Source organism: Cnephaeus nilssonii, assembly GCF_951640355.1.
Source record: "Cnephaeus nilssonii genome assembly, chromosome: 5".
NCBI lineage: Eukaryota > Metazoa > Chordata > Mammalia > Chiroptera > Vespertilionidae > Cnephaeus > Cnephaeus nilssonii.
In genome coordinates this window covers 20,166,359-20,188,483 of record NC_137076.1, presented here as the reverse complement: position 1 = coordinate 20,188,483, position 22,125 = coordinate 20,166,359, and the positions used below count along the sequence as shown (strand labels likewise).

The 22,125-nt window shown below is 49.5% G+C and overlaps 2 protein-coding genes across 2 annotated transcripts; one reads left to right on the top strand and one right to left on the bottom strand.

The window, feature by feature from the left end:
• The first annotated feature begins 241 nt into the window (after positions 1–241).
• On the top strand, positions 242–790 carry LOC307099301 (large ribosomal subunit protein uL24). The gene has a single exon (XM_079770652.1). The coding sequence runs from the start codon at positions 293–295 to the stop codon at positions 728–730; it is 438 nt and encodes a 145-aa protein (XP_079626778.1). The 5' UTR covers positions 242–292; the 3' UTR covers positions 731–790.
• A 2,411-nt stretch (positions 791–3,201) lies between these two features.
• On the bottom strand, positions 3,202–21,926 carry AKAP8 (A-kinase anchoring protein 8). Its single transcript, XM_079770608.1, has 14 exons — positions 21,819–21,926; positions 19,391–19,429; positions 16,475–16,507; positions 15,679–15,955; positions 14,734–15,232; positions 14,110–14,239; positions 13,814–13,860; positions 12,658–12,691; positions 10,696–10,780; positions 8,277–8,418; positions 7,861–7,954; positions 7,316–7,446; positions 6,136–6,231; positions 3,202–4,833 (listed from the first exon to the last, which is right to left on the bottom strand). The coding sequence occupies exons 1-14, from the start codon at positions 21,835–21,837 to the stop codon at positions 4,357–4,359; spliced, it is 2,103 nt and encodes a 700-aa protein (XP_079626734.1). The 5' UTR covers positions 21,838–21,926; the 3' UTR covers positions 3,202–4,356.
• Positions 21,927–22,125: the final 199 nt, after the last annotated feature.

The window sequence follows — 22,125 nt, the reverse complement described above, 5'->3', positions numbered from 1 at the left end:
GGGGTAAGTCTTCATGACCTTGGATTTGGCAATGATTTTTTACATATGACTCCATAAGTACAAGTAACAAAAGAAAAGATAAATTGGGCATGATTAGAAACAAAACTGTTTTGCATCAAAAGGCACTATTAAGGGAGTGAAAAGATAGCCCAGACAGTGAAAAAAAACAAACCATAAACCACACTGCAAATCACATCTGATAGTGTCTAATATACAACTCAACAAAAGACAACCCAATTAAAAAAAGCAGCTCTTCCCTCTTGCGGCCATCGTAGGAGCGCCAGCGGTCAAAATGAAGTTCAATCCCTTTGTGACTTCTGACCGGAGCAAGAACCGTAAAAGGCATTTCAATGCACCTTCCCACATTCGAAGGAAGATTATGTCGTCTCCTCTTTCCAAAGAGCTGAGACAGAAGTACAATGTTCGGTCCATGCCCATCCGAAAGGATGATGAAGTTCAGGTTGTTCGAGGACATTACAAAGGGCAGCAAATTGGCAAAGTAGTCCAGGTTTACAGGAAGAAATATGTCATCTACATTGAACGAGTGCAACGGGAGAAAGCTAATGGTACAACTGTTCATGTGGGCATTCACCCCAGCAAGGTGGTTATCACTAGACTAAAGCTGGACAAAGACCGCAAAAAGATCCTTGAACGTAAAGCCAAATCTCGCCAAGTAGGAAAGGAAAAGGGAAAATACAAGGAAGAAACAATTGAGAAGATGCAGGAATAAAGTAATCTTATATACAACTTTCATTAAAAACTTAAAATGAAAAAAAAAAAAGCAAAGAACTTGTATAGACATTTCTCCAAAGATAAACAAATGACCAACAAGCACATGAAGGGATGCCCATCATTAGTTAAGGAAATGCAGATCAAAACCACAATGAGCTATCACTTCACACCCACTAGGATGGCCAGAATAAAAAAAAAAAAAAAGGGAAAATAAGTATCAGTAAGCAAGTGGAGAAATTGGAACCCTTGTACATTGCTGATGGGAATGTAAAATGGGCAGCTGTTGTGGAAAAATTTGGTGGTTCCTCAAACATTTAAACAGAGAATTACCATTCGAACCAATAATTCCATTCCTAGGGATTTACCCAAAAGAATTGAAAACAATTACCGATACTTGTCCAAGAATGTTCCTAGCAACATGGTCAAAAGGTGGAAACCACTCAAGTGTCCACTATTGGATGACTGGATAAACAAATGTAGTATATATGTACAATGGGATATTATTCAGCCATAAAAAGAAATGAAGTACTGATACAAGCTACAACATGGAGGAACCTCAAAAACATGCTCAGTGAAAACCAGACTGAAAAAGTCTTATGTCACAATTCCCTTTATATGAAATACCCAGAATAAATTGAGACAGAAAGCAGATTAGTGGTTGTCAGGGAATGGGGCGTGACTACTAACGGGTAAGGGCTTCCTTTTAGGGGAGGAAAATGTCTTGGACCAGTTATTGGTGGTGGGGTTAACAGCACTGTGAGTGTACCAAATGCCACTGCATCATCCACTTTAAAACGGTTGATGGCTCATCTGTGAATTTTATATCTAAAAAAAAGATGTTGAGCTTGTCGAACCACTTTTTCAGTACTCCGAAATGTTTATCATCTCACTAATTCTGATTGCCAACCTGTGAGAATGGATTGACTGCCTCCTATCCCTTCATATTGCTCACAAAACTAAATTCTAAGTTCTTATCTATATAAAGTATGCACTCATCAGATAGTGTTTTGAGAGAAGGTACAGAGACTATTAAGTCCGATTGCAAAAACACAACTACTTTGATAGACTTCAGTGTCCTTGTATAAGATATAGGAAAGTGGCCCAATACTTTCTCAATTACCAGAGCCATCAGTGTTAAATCAGTGCAAAGCCACACCCATGGGTTTTTTCCCATGCCCATCTGTCTATTGAGCCCCCCAAGCAAGCTCCTGTAATAAAGTACAATGTTAAAAGGCTCTTCTACTTTTGTTAGTAGAATTCACTTGAACTCTACTGTGCCTGTGTAATCACTACTGTCCACGCTTCTGGTGAACAAAGACCATGCCTGATTATCAGGCAGTGGAAACTTATGGTCCAAAATTCTAATTTTGGACTTAATACTAATGATATGTACTCTTGAATGGGCACTTTGCTCATTACATTGTATTATTTCCCCTTTAGCAACTGTATTAATTCCATAAAAACCCAATGAAATCATACAGGCCAGCAACATGATTGCCTGAAATTATAATTAGGCTGCCATTCCTAAAATATTTTTTACTTGGATAGCAGCGACTGTCATGTTTACTAAACCGGTTTTTCAAGAAAGGTACCCTTTATTGGCCATTCTTATGTCACAGACCTTGTATTAATTTGGGCATCCCCACCTCATCGACAAGTGACCCTAACCTCAGAAATAATGTAAATGTTAGTTCCCAATGAGGAAGCTTGCAATTTTTTCCTGTCATCTCAGGAAATATAAAGGCATTCCTTTGTGCAACCCAAGTTGTTACTCCCCATCATGAAGAATGATGGCCTGGTTCAACCTACTTTTAGGAATAAAGTGACTGGCCTGGCTGGTTTGATTCAGTGGTTAGAGCATCAATTCCTGGTCAAGGGCAGTGGCTTGGTTGCAGGTCCCATCCGGGGCCCCAGTCAGGGGCATGTAGGAAGCAACCAACTGATGTATCTCTCTCACATCAATGTTCCTCCCTCTCTCCCTCCCTCCAAAAAAAAAAAAAGATCGCCTGGTCACCATGGCTGTGGTTGAGCTTCAACCTATGAACCAGGTCTTGGTTCGATTCCTGGTCATGGCACATGCCCAGATTGTGGGCTCGATCCCCAGTAGGGGGCATGTAGGAGACAGCCTATCAATGATTCTCTCTCATGATTAATGTTTCTATGTCTCTTGCCCCATCTCCCTTCCTCTCTGAAATCAATAAAATAAAGACTGGTGTTATTTCACACAGGGTGGGGGGTAGAAGAACCTCACTGAAATTGAGACATATTTTATGACAGGTCTTGGATTACTTTTACAAAAACAAAACAAAGCAATTTCATAGTTTTGTTATCCTTTTTCAGACTATTAATTTTCAACGTCACCAACAATTTTTGCCTCAAGAGAATAAGCTTCAAAGGCCCTGTTGAACCTATGACTAAACCACATCTTTGCAGTAAGAAATGATGAGCAGAAACAATTCAGAGGCACCATTTTCTTGCTTATTGAACAGTTTATTTAGTTCTAATATAGACTTTTTCATAAATATTCATCTTACATCTCTAGTAAGGCTCCTTGAGAGCAGTGCTCATATCTTATTTTTATCATGAATTAGCACCTGGTACACAGTAGATGCTCATCAAATATTTTTACTACCTCTTTTAAAATAATTTCCCACTGGCCAATGCGTCCTCAAATTTGACAGTTCAAAAGTTTACAGGGAAATAGACCCAGCAATATCATTTTAAAAGGTAGGTCTCTTCCAATTCTTTTGGTTATAAGAACATGTAACTAGTGCTTGCTACACTTTAACACATGCTACCTTTCCTCTCTCAGACTCAGGAACCTCCAAAGGAAGAGTATTTAAAATGAAATGTTTACTTCATTTTATTCATTTTTTACAGATAGCATCATACCTGTGGCGATTTATATTGGTTTTCCATTCATGGGAGGGACATCAAGTTTTCTTTTTTAATATATTTAAGAGGAAGTAACTTGATTTAAAGAAAAGGCCCTGAAGTAATGCAGAGGTGGAACACAGGAGATCAATTCTGAAGGTAATTCTCCAAGGATTAAAGATTGGGAAACAGTGCCCTAGGCAAAGTGTCCTCAGTCTTAAGGGGCCACTGGGTGTGCTTCCAGTGGTGCAGTGGTCAGAGTTCACGGTGTGACAGGACGAGGATCACGTTAACAAGATTCTGCTACATCTTGTGAGAATCATACCCCATTCAGTGAGCTATAAAAGCAGAGGTCAAAAATTAAAGCCAAAGCAAATTCTTAAAACTTAAAAAAAAAATCTTTATAAAGATATATCCTAGTAATAATGAGCTGCTCCCAGACAAAATTGTAATAATAATAATAATAAAGGAAGGGCATTCTTAACAAGCAAAGTATCAAAATCTAATTGCCCAACTCTTATTATTCCACAGCTGCTTGGGGGAATGTACTTCTGTAGCTTTCAAACCAAGGCAGAAAGCCACACAACTCTAAGACAAGCCCATGAGGTACGTTTTTCTGAAGGAGAGAGCTGGGTCTCTTCACCAAAATGTTTTCAGCATATTCCAGTAACACACCCCCTAGTACTACTTACAAACCAAAGAAAGAGCAATGCATCATATAACACATGCCCTGAAACAGGGAAAGGAGGCTCATTCTGTGGGAGTGACATCTTTGGACTCTGCGTCAGTTTGTTCCACTGCAGCTTCTGGGGCCGCTGGGGCCGCTGGGGCAGGAACAGTGCTTGTTACAGTGCCTTCTGCCTCTGCTTCACCTTCCGCCTCTGCAACCTTGTTCCCAGCCTGGGCACCTTCACTTCCGGCCTCTGCGTCTGCGTCCCCCTTCCCGGAGGCCATTCCACAGTGTGTGTCTGCCTCCAGCGGCTGTTCAGGATGGGGACCACTGGTCGCCTCTGCGGTGTCCACGGCGCTTTCCGCTTCAGCCGGCATCTCAATACTCTTTGGAGTGGGCACTCCTTCCCCCTCTACTGCCTTCACCGCTGCTGTAATCACCTCAGCTAACACTTCTGCGGCCACCTCCTCAGGTGTCTCTTCCTTGTCATCACCTCCTAAATTGTCAACTCCTTCGATTTCTGGATCAACGGCTTCATTGGTGAAAGGGTCTTCACCCTGGCCGAGAAGAAACAGGTCAGTGGTCTAAAGACCTGTTCAAATGAGTGGAAGGAGACCCAGGTTGCTGCGTGGAAGCTTGTATTTTCATGATGAGCAATCAGTAAGAGAAATACATTATTCATTTATTTATTAGTTGATTTTAGAAAGGGCAGAGGGCAGAGAGAGACAGAGAAACATTCATGTGAGAGAGCTACACTGATCAGCTGCCTCCCATATGCGTCCCTACTGGGGATCAAACCCGTAACTTAGGCATGTGCCCTAACCAGTAATTGAACCTATGACTTTGCAGTGCATGGGACAATGCTCCATCCAACTGAGCCACATTGGACAGGGCAAGAGAAATACTTTAAACTATACCAGGTGAGTTAACCCTAAAGGATCTCAGAGCCTATAGATTCAGAAAAGACAACTTTGAAAAGCTTCACTAGAACTATTTTGTACTTTTCTCCTTTTGGTTAATCCTCACCTGAGGATATTTTTTCCATTGCTTTCAGAATGGAAGGGAGGGAGGGAGAGAGGGAAAAAGAGGGAGAGGGGAAGGAGAAGGAAAGGGAGAAACATCAATGTGAGAGAGACACATCGACCGGCTGCCTTCTGCAGGCACCCAGACCCGGGGGGGGGGAACAACCCAGGTACATGCCCTTGAGGGGGAATCGAACCCCCACCCCTTCGGTACTGAACCATTTAATAACTGAGAGGAGGGCAAACAGGTCCTAGTCAGGCTATGCTGCAGCTTAGCTACCAGCCTTAAACGTTAAAGTCATGGGACTGAGCATTTAGCAGGTGGGCTTCCCAAGGAGGAGCCAGGTGGGGCTCTTCCAACTTCTCTCCCCGGCACCCCACTTTGGGACTTTCTGTTACTCTGCTCCCTTCACTGTGGCTGTGGCTGAGGCACTCCTGGCTCTTCCCTGCGCCTTGATCCTCCATTTTATTGTCAGTTGGATCTTCTAGCAAAACCTCATTTTAGCTTCTTTCTTGGACAATTACCTACCTTGGATATGTTTCTTTGTAAGCATCTCACCATGATTTGCTCAGTATTTTATGGATAGTCAATGTTTCTCATGGAGAGAATCAACACAATTGTACAGATTAATCAAGCAGAACCACATCCCAGAGTTCCCAAGCAAGCACTGTGTCTCGGGAAATCCACAGTTGTGGAATTCCCAAGCCTGCTACATTCCAATATCCCTCAATTCTTCAAAAGACTCAGAAATGCTAAGTACTGCAATCGAGATACAGTTCCACACTCCTAGTTCATTCTCCATTTCGAAAGCTTTCCCCATCCATTGGACTCCTAACCTTGAGGTATTTTTCCAGCATCTTCACTATATGTCTGTTGTTCAGAACACTCTTAGCCACATGGAGACTTGTTTTCTTGAACTGTTCAGCAGCCAACTGCAAAGGGAACCACACATGGTTTCTTAAAAATGGCACATATGCAGGAGCAAGAGAACACACCAGCCAGGCTACATCAAGTTGTTCATTTATAGATTAAAAGCTTTGTAAACTAAGTAGGGAAAGGAGTAAGCTTTTTCTTTTCAGTTTTGAGTTATACTGACTTTATAGTAAGTTCAACAGCAAAACTACAAAAGCTCAAAAACAGCTTGACACACATCCAGTAATCACTTGTTTACACAGTGCTTTTGGCTGCTCTTTAATGAAACGGGGAGATGGGGAGCCCTGGCCGGGTAGGCCAGTTGGTTAGAGCACCATCCTGATATGCCGAGGTTGTGCTATAAGAAGCAACCAACGAATGCATAAATAAGTAGAACAACAAATCACTATTTCTCTCTCCTTCCCCCACCCCCGCCTTCCTCTTTCTCTCTAAAATAAAAAAAGCACACAACAAACAAAAAATGGGGAGCTGGGCAGGCAGGTACTGCGAGCTCCATTCCATCATTGGGTAAACTAAGAACAGAGGTTAACTCGGGGATCAGCAAGCTACAGCCAGAGGGCCAAGTGCAGCCACACCGTTCTCTCACTTACTATCTGTGGCTGCTTTCCCCACCAACAGCAGACTGGTTGGACAGAGACCTATGGCCTGCGAAGCTGAAAATAGTTACAATTTGACCATTTACAGAAAAATTTGCTGACCCGAACTAAATTTTTAGCCTCAGGCCCCATAAGCTAGTACGGACCAAATGGTCTCCCAGGCCACTCTGCTCTGAATGGCCTTTGGCCTCAGTTTATAGAAAATGTAGTTTTCCAGCAAATGTGGAATTGATTTGTGTGGTTTACAGGGAACATTCTCAAACCAGGACAATTTCAACTATGTATTAAATCAATTCTAAGCAACACACTTTCACAGAAATTGGGGGGCATCATACAATCAACTGATGAAGTGACAGATTTGATGGGATATGGCAAGAGCCCCTGAAGATGTTAGCATTCCTCATAAGACACAGAAGGTTCTGAAACCTCCACTGGAAGCCCGGGAAGGGAAGGCTCATCCCTCAGCCAGCACCAGGAGGGGACTCACCCGGCGATTGTGATTGTGATCCACAGAGTGCAGGTGCCGCTGGAGGAGCTGGTGCTGCGCAGGGATCAGCATGTCGCAAGCCAGGCAGTGAGCAGCCTCGATCTTCTTGAAGAAGTGCTCCTGGCCAATCCCTGTCGATGAAACCCAAGTCATGTGGGATCTGGGACAGCATGCATGTAATGCTCCCCCCACCCCCTAAGCCCCCAACAAGGCCCACATTTTCTCCCTGCAGCCCTCTCTAGGGACTCCGTTAGGACAGAATCGGAGACAGGCGCCATCAGCCTTGCAGCAGGACATCGATTGCTTCCAACTTTTCTTCTCCTTCAGTCCAAGAAGGAAAGAACTGCAGAGCGCTTCATATCCCTGTTAACTTGCCCGTGGAGCTGAGAGCTCTATTAGGCCACACTGGAGGGCCTGTTTCCATTGCTAAGTGCCCCTCCCATGGGTCTTCGCGTTACACCCTCAGCAGCCCTGTGCTGGCTTTGCACTGAATCATGTGCCTCAGTGCCATGCAGAACAGCACGCCCCCTAGGATCACAGCTCACCTTTGAAAGGATCTGGTTTTGGTTTTGCGCTTTCCTTCTCCATCAGTTCCTGACGTCGCTTCTCAATCTTCTTATTCCTGTTTACAATGTATTCCTAAAGGGGTTGAGAGACAGCACCCCATGAAATCAGGAGAGGATAGCACATGTGGATATTTCTCAACTGCATTAGAGGCAGCTCACCATGAGTGTCTGCCCAGCCCCTATCGGATGGCAGCCAGGGCAGCTCCGTGGGCACAACTAACGGCAACTACATGGTTGGAGCTCAGTTATTCCTGACATGGGGACTAGACCAACTGTTATTCTGAAATAGAAATCTTCACCAAGTTTAGACCTTATTTCCCCTCCCTTTCCTTGTGAGGGATCTGACACCTGGAGGACCAGTGGGAAGCACTGTGACAGGGGCCAGCGTGCTTCACCTGAAGGAACTCCACCGTCTTGTCAGGCAGTTTGGTACTTATAAACCGCAGTGTCTCTTTGTGGAATTTGCTTTGCAGATGCTTCTGGATTTCTTCATCTTCAAAGCTACGAAATTTGCACACGGAACAGGCAAATTGAATCCTGGAGGAGGAAGACAAAAAGCAAAAACAGTGATAACCAGTTCATCTGTGTTTAGAACTAAAACAAAAATGGGAAAGCAGTTTCTGAACCAAGACTTCGGACTTCTCATGGGGAGTCAAGAATAGCAGTTTCCTGCCCAGCTGGTGTGGTTCAGTGGTTAGTGGTTGAGTGTTGACCTATGAACTAGGAGGTCACGGTTCGATTCCCAGTCAGGGGCACACAGGAGGTGGCTGATCAGTGATTTTCTCTCATTACTGATGTGTCTGTCTGTCTGTCTCTCTCTTCCCTATCCCTTCCTCTCTGAAATAATAAATCAATTTTAGCTAGCTGATTCAATTCCAGGTCAGAGGATGTACCTGGGTTTCAGGTTTGATTCCTAGTCAGAGCAATGTGCGGAAGGCAACCAATTGATGTTTCCCTCTCACATCGATGTCTCTCTCCCTTCCTCTCTCTAAGCATGTCATTCTCAAGTGAGGATTAAAAAAAAAAAAAAATTGACATGATCTAAGAAAAATTCTCCAACAGGATTCAACATAAAGGCACGTTATGTCAAATTCACGAATAAAAACTAAGGTTTCTTTGTCACGTGCTTTCCATCTCACAAATGCAATCATGCTGTAAGGTGATGAGAGTGGCCTGCAGGCCTGCACACCCCCACAGGGGAGTGCTGCTTCCCTTGGCTTTGCCCAAGAGCCTCTGGATCTTCTGGGGTAAAAACACAGGCCACGTGGCACTCGGGACTCCTCTCCACGCCAGATTCTGCGGGCCTCTAACACCTGGCTTGGCTCTCTAGGCAAGTGCCACGAGCTTTTGTAGATACCCTAACAGAGGAGTGAAGAGGGAAAAAAAATCACCCAGGCTCTATGTGCAGAACGATTAGAAAGAAATATGTTTCCTGGCTGTATCTCCACCTCCTCTGTATAACTGCTCCATCAATTGATAACTGCTCTGAGAACCGTCACCAGGGCAAGATTTAAAGTTTCTTTTTTAAAAATGTCATCTAAGTTCTCATGTGGCATGTAAATAGATCAAATCTAGCCATCACTTATTTACTCATCTATTTTTTTTAATTAAAAAATATATATTTTATTGATTTTTTACAGAGAGGAAGGGAGAGGGAAAGAGAGTTAGAAACATCGATCAGCTCCCTCTTGCACACCTCCAACTGGGGATGTGCCTGCAACCAAGGTACATGCCCTTGACTGGAATCAAACCTGGGACCTTTCAGTCTGCAGGCCGACACTCTATCCACTGAGCCAAACTGGTTAGGGCTTTACTCATCTATTTAACAAGGATTTTTTGTTGTTAATCCTCATCTGAGGATATTTTTTCTATTTTTATTTTTAGAGAGAGTGGAAGAGAAAGGAGAGATAGAGACAGAAACATCAATGCGAGAGACACACATTGATTGGTTGCCTCCCACACGTGCCGCGACCGGGGCCAGGATGGAGTCTGCAACCAAGGTACAGGCCCTTGCCCAGAATCGAGCCCAACACCCTCCAGTCTAAGGGCCGATGCTCTAACCACTGTGCAAACAAGCTAGGACTTTACAAGGGTTTTGATGAATTCTTTTAACACCTGTAAGCTCCTACATTTCAGTTCCTGCTTCTGTTATCCCTTTTGGTGAGTGTTCTTTGCACAGGAAAATCACTACCCCAGGTGAGCCTTAAGAGCAAGGAGTCCCCCCTCCAGTCATTAAGAGAACCTGTGCAGAGAAGCAGCCATGTGTGGTGAAGACCTTGGCAACCAAGGGTTCCCATGGCCACCAGTGGTTTACTTTTCTAGTCAGCAGCCACATAATCACTGAGCAGGGAGAGAAGTGCACGGGCTGGTCACACCAACACTCTTTGGGCTTTGCGCTTTTGTGCTGCTTTTTCTATTTAACGGTAACACTGACACACGTATAATTGGTAAAGCAAACTCCAGATTTGGAGTCTGGATTTGGACAACGCACCAGATCACCTCCTTAGCAGCTCTGCCTGATGAAGATCACTGTTTGGGATGACAGACACAGGCCAGGGGACAAGCAAACTCCCCACAGGCATGTTAGAGGGCAACAGAACATCTGGCTGGGCACCTGAGGGCCACAGGGACGGACCTCTGGCAAGAATATGATTCCATTCATGTTTCCCAAGTTGTGTCTCCCACCCCTCCGACTAGGATTTCCCACAGACACCTGAGTCAGCTCAAACCAGGCTCCGCCTGCATCCGGAGGAAGAACAGCTGAGCTCAGGAGAGCCGTGACAGTACCCAGGGCCAGCTGACCTGCCACCTCACCTGTCAGCTGCCCGGTCTCGCATCCTGTCTCTTCTCCTTTGCTTTTCCTTCCTCTTCTTCACTTCATCATCCTCGTCATCCTTCTCTGCAACACAGAAATCCCTTCAAGACCCTCTGCAGAGCCCAGCGAAGAGCTAAGCACCAGGGCCTTGATGGGGCTGCAGCTCGGCCACTGCACCCTGTGCCCTGCTGCTGCCTCCACACACGGCAGGGTCAGGACACCCCGAGGCACCAAGGGACTGTCAAAGGCTCCCAAGTATGAGCTTGGATGAGAACCCTTGGGAGTTCCCAGGGGCGATACCTCACTCCCCCATGGCCTGATAAGGCTGGGATGGGCCAGGGACATGGCCCGCCCATCCCACTCACACTGAGGCCCACCTGATCTCTGTTCTTCCCTATCCTGCGCTTCCAATCCAGTGCCTTATGAGTGGGTCTTCTCCCAACATCAGTTAGGAGAGTAGTTCTTCCTAGGTAAAGAGGCAGCAGCGAGCGGCCTCAGAAAATACAGCTGTTCTACCTCCCTCTGCCCACCTCTAGGTGGGCCATCACAACCATCCCGTAGGCCTCCTCTGAACTAGGGCCTCAGCAGGTCTGTCCGTCCTTGCTGGCCCGAACTCTATCTTCCACTCATGAAAACTGTCACTCCAGGGCTTTCCCAGGGCTATATGGGAAGCAATCCTAGAAAGAGAAGTAGGTAGAGACCTATCGGTCCTCCATCCATCTCCTGGGGCCAGCCCAGTGTCCCAGCGTGAGGCCAGGTTCAGGTTACCGTGGCTCAAAGCAGGGCCAGACACTGAAAAAAGGTTGGATAAGCATCTGAACTGTAACCCCTACCCCTGATGCCAGTCACGAGACTGTCCCACGAAGATGGCGACCGGCGTGCGCTGCTCAGAAGCCTCTCAAAAGGGCGTGTGGGATTTTTGGCAAGAGGTCACTGCCTGAAACTATTACTGCTGTTTAATAGCAAAGTCATCCAGAGTAGGTAGCAGGACCTGCACGCAATAAACATGTCACCTTTGCTTTAGCATTTTCCCCGCTGCACGAGCTGCTCAATGTTGTGTGGTCCCATGAAGCTACAAACATGATCGCTTCAATAAATAAACAGAGTGAGAAGACCTCAGAGGGCTGCTAAACCTGAACACATAAGGGAAGACGTAGCTAAGCCAGGGCCCTTCAGAATTAACGGGAGCAGAACCAGCCTGTGATTCTTGGGGGAAACCAGCTGCGAACAAGACCCACGGGAATAGGAAACGTGGCTTTTGGGTAAGCTCAAGGCCACCATGTCCCAGGCTGCTTCTCCATGCCCCCTCCTCACCCCAAGAGGTTTAATTTGGCTTTGCTTTTGCCACTAAATTTTTACCCTTGTCTCTAGCACTGGAACGGACGGGACCTGCTGAGCAGTGAGCAATGACTGCCTCTAGGGTGTCTGGGTCTGGGTGTACCTGACAGGCCTCCCCCCTGCCCTGAGCTCCCAATCCAGGCAGGTGTCCAAACTCTGTCCCGAGCAGCAACGTGCACTGCAGTTGCCAGCAATCCCACCATTAAGGCTGAGGCAGCTCCGTGGCCCTGGGCTGGCAATCGAAGGAACTGGGGAGATAATGAAGCCCAGGAGAGCAGCACAGGGGCCCCGCCCCTGAGAAGACAGCTGGAGGAAACCTTTTCTTTGTCTCTCACATTTCTGAGATTCCCTTCACTACCCCTCAAGCTGCTGCAGACACCCACCCACAGATGAGCTTCCCCATCTCTCTCCATAACCTGCATTTACAATGGAGCAAAGTCTTGGGGTGAGTGCCATGGCCAAAGCTCACCCAGTAATCACAGCCCCTCTTCTGCCCTGAGCCATCATCTCCTCCATCCAGGCCCAAGGCTTGCTCAGAAGCCCAGCTCAGCTGAGTGCTGGGCAGTGAGTGCAGGACAGCTGGGCAGACAGCGAAGTTCAAAGGGACAATGGGCAATGCCTACCTCTCTGCCTCCCGGAATCGAAGACTTCGTCCTCCTGAAAAAGGACACACACGAAGGCGGGCAGTGAGGTGGTTTCCAGAACTCTCCACACCAGCCTAGCTGCCCCTGCCACTACCTGGTGGTTGCTATGCCACCAGGAACCCAGTCACAAGGTGTTAGGATAAGGTCCAGGCTATGGGACAGAGCCGAGTGTATCCTGTCACTACTGGTTGCCTTCTGGGATTCTGTGGTGACGAACCTGTTTTGCTTTTTTATTAAAGACCCTGACCTTTCAGCTCTTCCTAAAGCTAAAGCGCGGCCCCTGGCAATGCACACCGCACAGCTCTGCACACGGGAATGCCAGGAGCCCATTCATAAACTGTGTGTCAAACCCTGATTTGTAGGATGCCACTTCTCGCGCTCTTTATTGAAAATGGGTTTCACCAAGTTCCCAGACATCTTGTATTTACCAAAGGCTGTACAAAATTAGGTGTGGATAGAAATGACCATCTACCTGAAAATGGAAAGGGAGTCCATTTTTTAGCCATCAAGGCAAAGATTAAATTGCTAATCAGCAAGTACATAGTGATTCCTAGACTCACGACTGAAACAAAACATGGGGCGAGCAAGACCCTCAGAAACGCTGAAAACTCACTGTACCCAACTTCTCCCATCTTCCGCCAGCCGGCCTGACCATTAGATGCATCTGTACAAAGCCTTCACACACAGATCTAGGGCCCTACCCTGGAATTGGATCAGAATTTACAGGGAGTGGCAATGGTTCACTTGCCAGGTCCTCATGCACGGGCCTGGCTAAGAGCCGACCTTAACACCTGTCTACCATGACTGGCGGAAAGGACTGAATGACATGGATCAGCTCAGCACCAGCGTGAAGCTGGCAAGTCTTCAGTACGTGTTTGGAAGGCTCAGCCTGCACAGCCACTGCACTTACCATGTAGGCACATTACTATAAGGACACAGGAGCGGCTGGGGGGCAGGGGGGCCGGGAGGACTGGGAAATTTTTTTCAGGAAGGCAAGGATTGCTACAGGTGGAACACTCTAGCTGCGAGTCTACCGAATCAGCAGTTCCTGTCTCTGTGAGGAAGAAGCTGAAATAAGGAAGAAACCCTGCACTAGAGACAAGGGAGGCTGACTGACCAGTGAAGGTGGACTTACACCCCTGAATTCTTCATCTCCTGACCGGAAGTCACCAGCTCCATCATCTACAGACACAAAAGTAATTGGAAAAGTTAGCCCCTCAGCGGTGGCCCAGTTTTCACCCTCCCAAGCTCACTGTCCAGAATGACGAAGCTTATCCTGACCTAGTGGGGGCCGTGGGAGTTTGGGGTGACACACAGCACCCCTGAGTTCCTGCGTGTCCACTGTATGGGCAGGCAGGCAGGGCACTAAGCATGCAACTGCCTCATCTTATACCCACCGAGAACTCACTGCATCCCACCCCCAGGGCATACCATTCTCGGAAAAATCTCCTTCGCTGTCAGCCCGGGCCTGTTTGGCATCCGGCTCATCATAGATTTGCAACTGCTTCCGTTTCCTGCCCATGCCATCTGGGCCGCAGCGGTCAAACCCTCTCCACCTGGGCTACAGACACAAGCACATCCTGGTGTACCACTTACCCGGGCCATTAAGATGCCCCAGGGGAATGAAGAATGAAGAAGGTATAAGATTAGAGAACATAGACAGACAAGGTCTTTTCAGAAGGCAAAGAAGGACAACATTGTTTAACCCCCCACAACAGTTATGCTGAATGTAAAAAGCTAAACACACAGGGACGCATATTGATTTCATGTGTTACGTCCAAAACAGGCAAATCCATGCACAGGAAGGTGTTAGTGGTTGCCAGGGACTGGGGGAGAAAATATGGAGTGACTGCTAATGACAGAAGTTTCTTTCTGGGTTGACAGAAATGTTCTAAAATTAGATGGTGGTGAAGGTTGCACAAGTCTATACATTTTTACTAAAAGTCAAATTATACACGTAAAAATGAGTGAATCCTACAATCTCTAAGTTTTAGCTCAACAAAGCTGTTTAAAAGAAAAGCAAGGAAGGCAGGTTATAACTTTGCAAGGGCTTACCCGATCCCTCATCCGGGTCTGTGACTGGCCACATCTGTAGGGCACAGAGTTTTCATAACCTCCAGCCCCCTGCATGCCCATCACTCCGTAGTTGGGGGCCATGGACTGGGGGGCCATAGACTGGGAGAAGAGGGAAGGTGGGGGCCTGCTGGGAGAGGGGCCTCCCAGGCCCCGTCCACCCACATAGTTCAGCTCTGTCCAGGGAGCAGACAGCGGTTGGGAGGAGGCCGCTGATGTCATGAAGGGGTCACTGCGCATAAAGGTGCCAGCGTTGCTCCGGTCCTGAAAGCGGCCCTGATCCCGGCCCCGCATGAAGCCATCGAGTGAGCGGGGCTCACGGGCAGGGTCCCGACAGTCACTGTACTGACTGCCAAAGCCACCATTGCGGTCAGGTCCCAGGTCAAAGTCATAGTTGTAGCTATAGCTGGGACGGTAGGGATTGTGCTCAGGCAGACAAGGCCTGGAGTCGTAGGAGTCAAATGACTGGAAGCGGAAGGAACTGCAAAGAAAGCACAACCATGACTACATGCCTGGGTTCGATCTCTACACCTCCTGCAAAGCTGACCTCCCTACACTCAGAACAGGAAAGCAAACCAAACCACCACGTGCCCCTCCTAAATGCCTGGAGGCGAAACAGACCAATACTCCCCTCCAAACACTGATGAATGTGGGCACAAGCCATTGGCCACAAGAACAGGGAGGCTCTGTTAAGCCCCTGGTGCAGAAATCAGGAGTCTGGCATAGTTTAACCACAGCCATGCCCTAAACCCCACCAATGAGGAAACCAGCAAGTCCAATTACAATGCCTCTATCCCAACAAAGGCCCAACTCATCTACCCGTGCTCAGGCGGGAGCTGGGGAAGAGCATTCCTGGAAGAGCAGGTGCCCACTCCCTGGAAAGCGTGATGTTTGGATCCCCAGGGAAGGGATCAGGTCTGTAATTACCTCTCCCGGTCCTGCATGCCCTCCCCACCGGTGCTGCTCCCACCCCTGACTCCTTCCTTGGACATCATGTCTAGACGTTGGTTGATCTTGGCAATGAGTGAGTCAGAATTGTCAGTGCATGGCTCTGGGCCGTAAGAAGCCATATGTATGGCAGGACCCCCAGGCGCCAGGCCATCACCAGCCTTGGTGGCTTCCCAGGAGGCTGGGCCGTAGCTGTAGGTTGCTGCGGTGGTGACGCTGGTGTTCTGGGCACCATAATAATTGTAGTTGTCATAACCTGCCAAAGGGAAGAAGAGGCAAGTCAGACCTCAGCCGCCACAAAGCCAGCGCAGGGTGGACGTGTCCACAGAGGAGTACCCACTGCCATCAGGGAAGGACGAGGGCTGTGGGACCAAGTGCCGCTTGCAGCACCCACACTGCGCACCACATTGCCTTTGTATAGCTCATAAAGGCATCAGGAGGGCAGAGGTGAGACCTCAATTCTGAGCAGATTTTTGGTGTCAGATCCTAAGACTTGCTTCCCATCCAAAGCCAGAGGTGGCTGAGAGCCCAGAAGTGGCAGTTGGGCTGTTGATAGATCCACCATAGAATTATTGCTCCCAGAAGACAACCACAATCCCCTCATCGCCTGCAAGTTCCCCTCGAGGCCTCCTCAGCACCCCAGGCCCAGCATGCAAGCCTTCAGGAGAGCTGTAAGCACAGTTAGGAAGGGAGATGGGGGTCCCTGCATCCCAGCTCCTCTGGATGGCTGACCAGAGACCCTCGTGTCCACCCACTGACCCCCAGAAGGGCCTACCTTGCCAGCTGGCCACACCAGTTCCATATGCACCTTAGAGGAAACAAGAACACACAAGAGCTTTGCTTGCAGAACGAAGGCTTCTAAGACCACCCACACCCCAGATATTGGACAGGTGTCACCTCACTCCCCTATCCACAGGGCCAGGGCTGCAGGTGGCTATGGCAGCACTCTGGGAGGCACCTTTGGTTGCCTACTAAGGCCAAGAAAGGCGAGGGCCATTAACTATAAAACCCATTTCTTCCAGAGCACTCAGCTAAGCATAATCAGGGCTTCCCTCCTAGGCAAGCCCGGTCTCCCCCTTCAAGGCAAAGGAAAGGACGCTGCAGCCTTCCCAAGAAGCGCATCCAGTGTGGGCCACCAGCCAAGAAGCCAGTGGGCCAGGTCCCCAGGCAGAGCCCTTCCAAAGTGCCAGCACTCACTAGAAGCCAGAGCTCAGGCACTGCCAAAAATATGGAGAGCGCACCCGTGGAAAATCATGTCCCTAACTCAACTGAGCAAGAGGACATTATGTGCCTGAGTGACATGGAAGGCCTCTTTCTGGGACACTTGGTGATGGGTAGAGAAGTGACCCTCCCCCCCAACAGCTCTAGGGGCAAATCCCAGGCTCAGAAAACAAAGGATGCCATCGTCCAAATCCCTGGACGAACGATGCCGCAAAAAGCTCATAATTAGAGCACATTTTGGTCCCTCAAATGTACTTTGTGCCATGATCTGGACTCCAGAGCAGGGTTTAGCCAACAGGCTCCAGGCCAAACCTAGCCCACTGCCAGCTGTTGTATAGCCACCCACATTTTTAAATGATTGAGGAAGAAAAAAAATCAAAATATTGTATGATGTGATACACATCATTTATAGATTTGTCAAAACCCATAGAACTATATACTACAGAGTAAACATTAATGTAAGCTACAGATTATCCTATCTAATAAAAGAGTAATATGTAAATTGACTGTATCTTTGCTACACCCACAAGCCATGCCCACCAGCCAATTAGGAGCAAGTATGCAAATTAACCCAACCAAGATGGCTGCAGCCACGGAGCGAGGAGGCGGCTTGGGTTTCCCCGGCTATGCAGGAAGTCAAGCTTCCTGCACACCCTGGCTGGCCCTGGACTCCACTCAAGGCTACAAAGTTTCAATTATAGAAGATAAATAAATCCCAACAAAAAATGGCAACAGCCAAGGAGCTAGAGAGAGCAGGCTTGGGTTGCCCCCGGCAATGGAGGAAGCCAAGCTTTCCGCCCGCCCTGGCCTCCGCTGAAGGCTACAAAGTTTCAGTTATAGAAGACAAATAAATCCCAGATACCAGGGCATCCACTTTGGTCGCTGGGGAGCGTGGCCGGCCTGCAAACCATCACAGGCCCCTCGCCAGGCCACCCCACGCCCCAAGGGAACCCCCACCCTGATCCGGGACACCCTTCAGGGAAAACCAGCCAGCCCCCACCCATGCACCAGGCCCCTATCCTATCCAACAAGAGCAATATGCAAATTGACCATCACTTCAACACACAAGATGGCTCCCCCCATGTGGACACAAGATGGCTGCCACAAGATGGCCAGCAGGGGAGGGCAGTTGTGGGCAATCAGGCCAGCAGGGGAGGGCAGTTGGGAGGGACCAGGCCTGCAAGGGAGGGCAGTTGGGGGCGATCAGGCCAGCAGAGGAGGGAAGTTGGGGGCGCCGGGCCTGCAGAGTAGGGCAGTTGGGGGGACCCAGGCCTGCAGGGGAGGGCAGTTAGGGGCTGGCAGGGGAGCAGTTAGGCATCAATCAGGCTGGCAGGGGAGTGGTTAGGGATGATTAGGCTGGCAGGCAGAAGCGATTAGGGGCAATCAAGAAGGCAGGCAGGCGAGCAGTTGGGAGCCAGCAGTCCTGGATCGTGAGAGGGATGTCCAACTGCTTGTTTAGGATCGGGCCTAAACGGGCAGTCGGACATCCCTCGAAGGGTCCCAGATTGGAGAGGATGCAGGCTGGGCTGAGGGACCGCCCCCCCCCCAACGCCGTGCAAGAATTTCGTGCACCGGGCCTCTAGTAGTTAATAACAGTGTATCAACATTGGCTTGTTAATTGTAATAAATGTATCCTGCTAATGCAAGATGCTAATAGGGATTACTGTGTAGAGGTGAAGTAAGGTTGAGTGTATGAAACTCTACATACTGTTTAATCTTACAAATCTAAAACTACTAAGAAATAAAGTCCAGCCCAGCTGGTATGGCTCAGTGGTTGAGCGTTGACCTATGAACCAAGAGGTCACAGGTTCAATTCCCAGCTGGGACACATGCAGGCTTGATCCCCAGTAGGGGGCATGCAGGAGGCAACCGATCAATGTTTCTCTCTCATTGATGTTTCTTTCTTCCTCTCCTTTCCTCTCTGAAATCAATAAAAATATATTAAGAAATAAAGTCCATTAATTAAAAAAGTATTTGATAGCCCTGGGCAGTGTGCTCGGTGGTTAGCACGCCAGCCTGTGCACTGGAGGGTCTCAGGTTCCATCCATGCTCCGTCAGAGCACATAACTAATTGATGTTTCTCTTTCTTCACTCTTCCAGTGAGGATTTAAAAAAAAAAAAAAAAGTCTTTGATTATACACTCAGCTATTTAAATTAAAATAACAGATTGCTGAAATGAACTATTTTGTGATACATGAAAAGTTATATGGTACGCATATATCAGTATCCTTCAGTATGTTATTGGAACCAACATGTCAATTTGTTTTCCATTTGTCTATGGTGTCTTCTGTACTACAGAGATCATGGAGCCTGCAAAGCCGAAAACGTTTACTATCTGGCCCTTTACAGAAAAGGTTTCCTGGCCCCCGTCTCCTGGTGCAGACTCAGGAACAGCTGTGCGTCTGGTGCCTTGGGTGGGTGTTGGGGGGTCCCGGGAGCCCATGCCTCCCACAAAGCAGGTTCCACCTACCCTGGGTGTTGGTGGGTCCAGCACTCCATGCCCCATAGCCTGTGAACAGAAGACCTGTGAGTTAGGATCCTATGTGTCACACCAGCAACAGGTGCCTTGGAGGTGGCTCTAAGAACCTAAAGGGATATCCTCAAAGGAGTTCAGTGCCAGCCTTACAAGAGGGCAGCAAAACCACAACACTGCCTGCCTAAAGGCCCTCTCACAACTGGCTGATTGCATCATCACACTCCACCTGCCAGAGGTCAAGGCAGAAAAAAGAGGGGTGGGGAGTGGGCCTTGAGCCAGTTCTGCCTGTCACTAGCCGAGGAACCTTGGCCTAAGCCTCAACCCACAGCTGAGGGTGACACAGGAAGAGCCACCAGCTAGCCCATCATTAGGACACAGCCCCATTCCCCTCCCTGGCTCACCAACTAAGCACCCTTAAGTGCCCATAACTTGGACACAACAACTGTGCCACTCTAGGTCTCGCTTCCATATGGCTTTGAACCCTCCAATGCTCCGGTGCACCTTCAAGTCCCAGGGCTTCTTCCTGGCCCCAAGAATGAGACTGTGCTCCCCTCTGTGGTCGCTCCTCTGTCCCTCCAGACCCCAATATAGCATCTGTCTGGCCCCTCTTCATCTCCATAAGCCTGCATGTGGCACAGAGCTGGCCAAGGGCAGCTATTTACACCTGTCCAATGACTTCACCTTTATAAAGCAAGAACGTATCGGATTTCCCTTACCTGAGCAACCCAAACCACTAGCTGACTGCCTACTGTGTGCTGACACACAACAGGCACTGAGCATACGTTAGCCAGCTTCACAGAATGCCGTTCAGAGACCAGGGAGCTAAGGCTCTTGTTAGGGTATCTGACCCAGTCACACTCTGCAAGGCACCCTCCCCCCACCATACAACTTCCCTATCTGCGCAGAGAACTGCGGAGTGCCGGTTCTAACAGCAAGTGACCAACTGCAGGGCACTGACTGCTTCACTCTGGGGCACTAACAAATGGCATATTCTACTCACATACCTTCATGACGCCCCTTGAGATAGGTACTATTTTTCTTGTTGTAAAGGCTTGAGAAGCTAAGTCACTTGCCCCAAACCAGAGAGCTAGGAAACGGGTCAGGGAGCACTGTCAAGGCTCAGTGATTCGCAGGAAATAACTCCAGGTGTTAAGGCTACAGGATGATTCAGGGAAGCTGCAGCATCTAAACTGAGCCTGAAAGGCTTTCAGCAGGTAGCACGTGTGTGCGTGTGTGTGTGTGTGTGTGGGGGGGGGGGGGGGCATCGCCAAGCTAAGGGCCTGTATGACACAGGATTACTGGCTGAAAGAACTGGCAGGAAGGCAGACAAATAACGATGAGACCCAGTCAGGCTGAGGACCCCGGACACTTCCGTGCACCTCAGAACCCCTCTGCTTCTGCAATTCCTGCGGCTTGGACCCTGCTCACGCTGCCCCCTTTCAAGACAGATGTCTTCTCTAGCTGCCGCTTCCAGGATCAGGTCACCTGCTTCCCGAACCTCATATACTCGGATAGGGACCTGCGCCTGGTCAAGTCCAACTGTTCCCAATGGGCAAACTTGGCTCCGGTACAGAGCAAAGGCTTCCCAGGAGACTGATTCTGGAGATAAAGAGCAGGTTCCCGCAAAGGTCCGACCTGCTACAGGCCCTGCAACCCAAACGGGGAAAGGGCACAGATCCTTTCTACACGGCCCTGAAAGAGCGCCAACCTGCCACCACCCGGGGAACATCAGGTTTCCAGCTTTGCACAAGGAAATACCCAGCTTCTGACCCCCTAGGCCGGCACGAGTCAGACAGATCCACGGCTGAACCCCGAGGCCGAGCCTCACTGAAGCCTCACCCGGTCCGGCCGCGCTACACCGCGGGGCTGGCAGGGAAGGCTCCGACCCCGCGCCCGCCCGGCGCAGTCCGGGACCAGGGCGCCTGGCCACGTGCGCCGCGCGGAGGCTCCCACCAAGCCCCGCGGGTCCCGGGACAGGCCTGACCGCCGCTGAGAGAACTCTGCGCCCCCCGAGCTCGGACCGTGGCTCCGCCCCCCGGCGCCGCCATTTTGTGGCGTCTGGCGAAGGGGAAGTCGGCGGGCCGGTGCGCACGGGCGCGGTGAGCAAGGCGGTTCAACCCGCCGAGGCTAAGGGTTAGGAACCGACCCGACGGCCCAAGGCGCCCCCTGAAGCCCATCCCAGCGTCAGGACGCCGAACTCCGCCCGCCTCCTCAGGCACCGCCATCCAATCCGCACGTAACGCCGCGGGAGCGACGGCACCGCAGTCCAATGAGCGGCGGGCGCGCGCCCAGTCCGCCTCTCCGCACGACCGGGCTGCGGTAACCGCACTCAGGCGTGGTCCCGGACCCTGCGGCCCTCCGAGCGGCGGCTTACCCGGAAAGCGCCTACCCTCCCTACACTGCACCCAACTGCCGTACGAACCTCCGTAGCCCTGCTCCATATCTTCGGCTCGGCCCGCCAGCAGTCCCTTTTTCTAGGCTGCCACGGACGCATGCGCTCAACGTACCTCCCGCCGTCCGCTACTGGAAGACCAGGCACATACGTAATTCCTTCCGCGCAATACCATTGCCGAGCTCTCACGGGGAGCCCGCCTCCATCTCCCCAGCCGGCCTTGCGGTTGGTAGGCATCGGCGCGCAGCATCTTGGGAGTTTTGGTCGGGCCTCGGGGCCTCACCGCGCCCAGGCGCAGCCCCTCCTTGTCCCCGCCCCTCCGGGTCTGGCCCGCAAG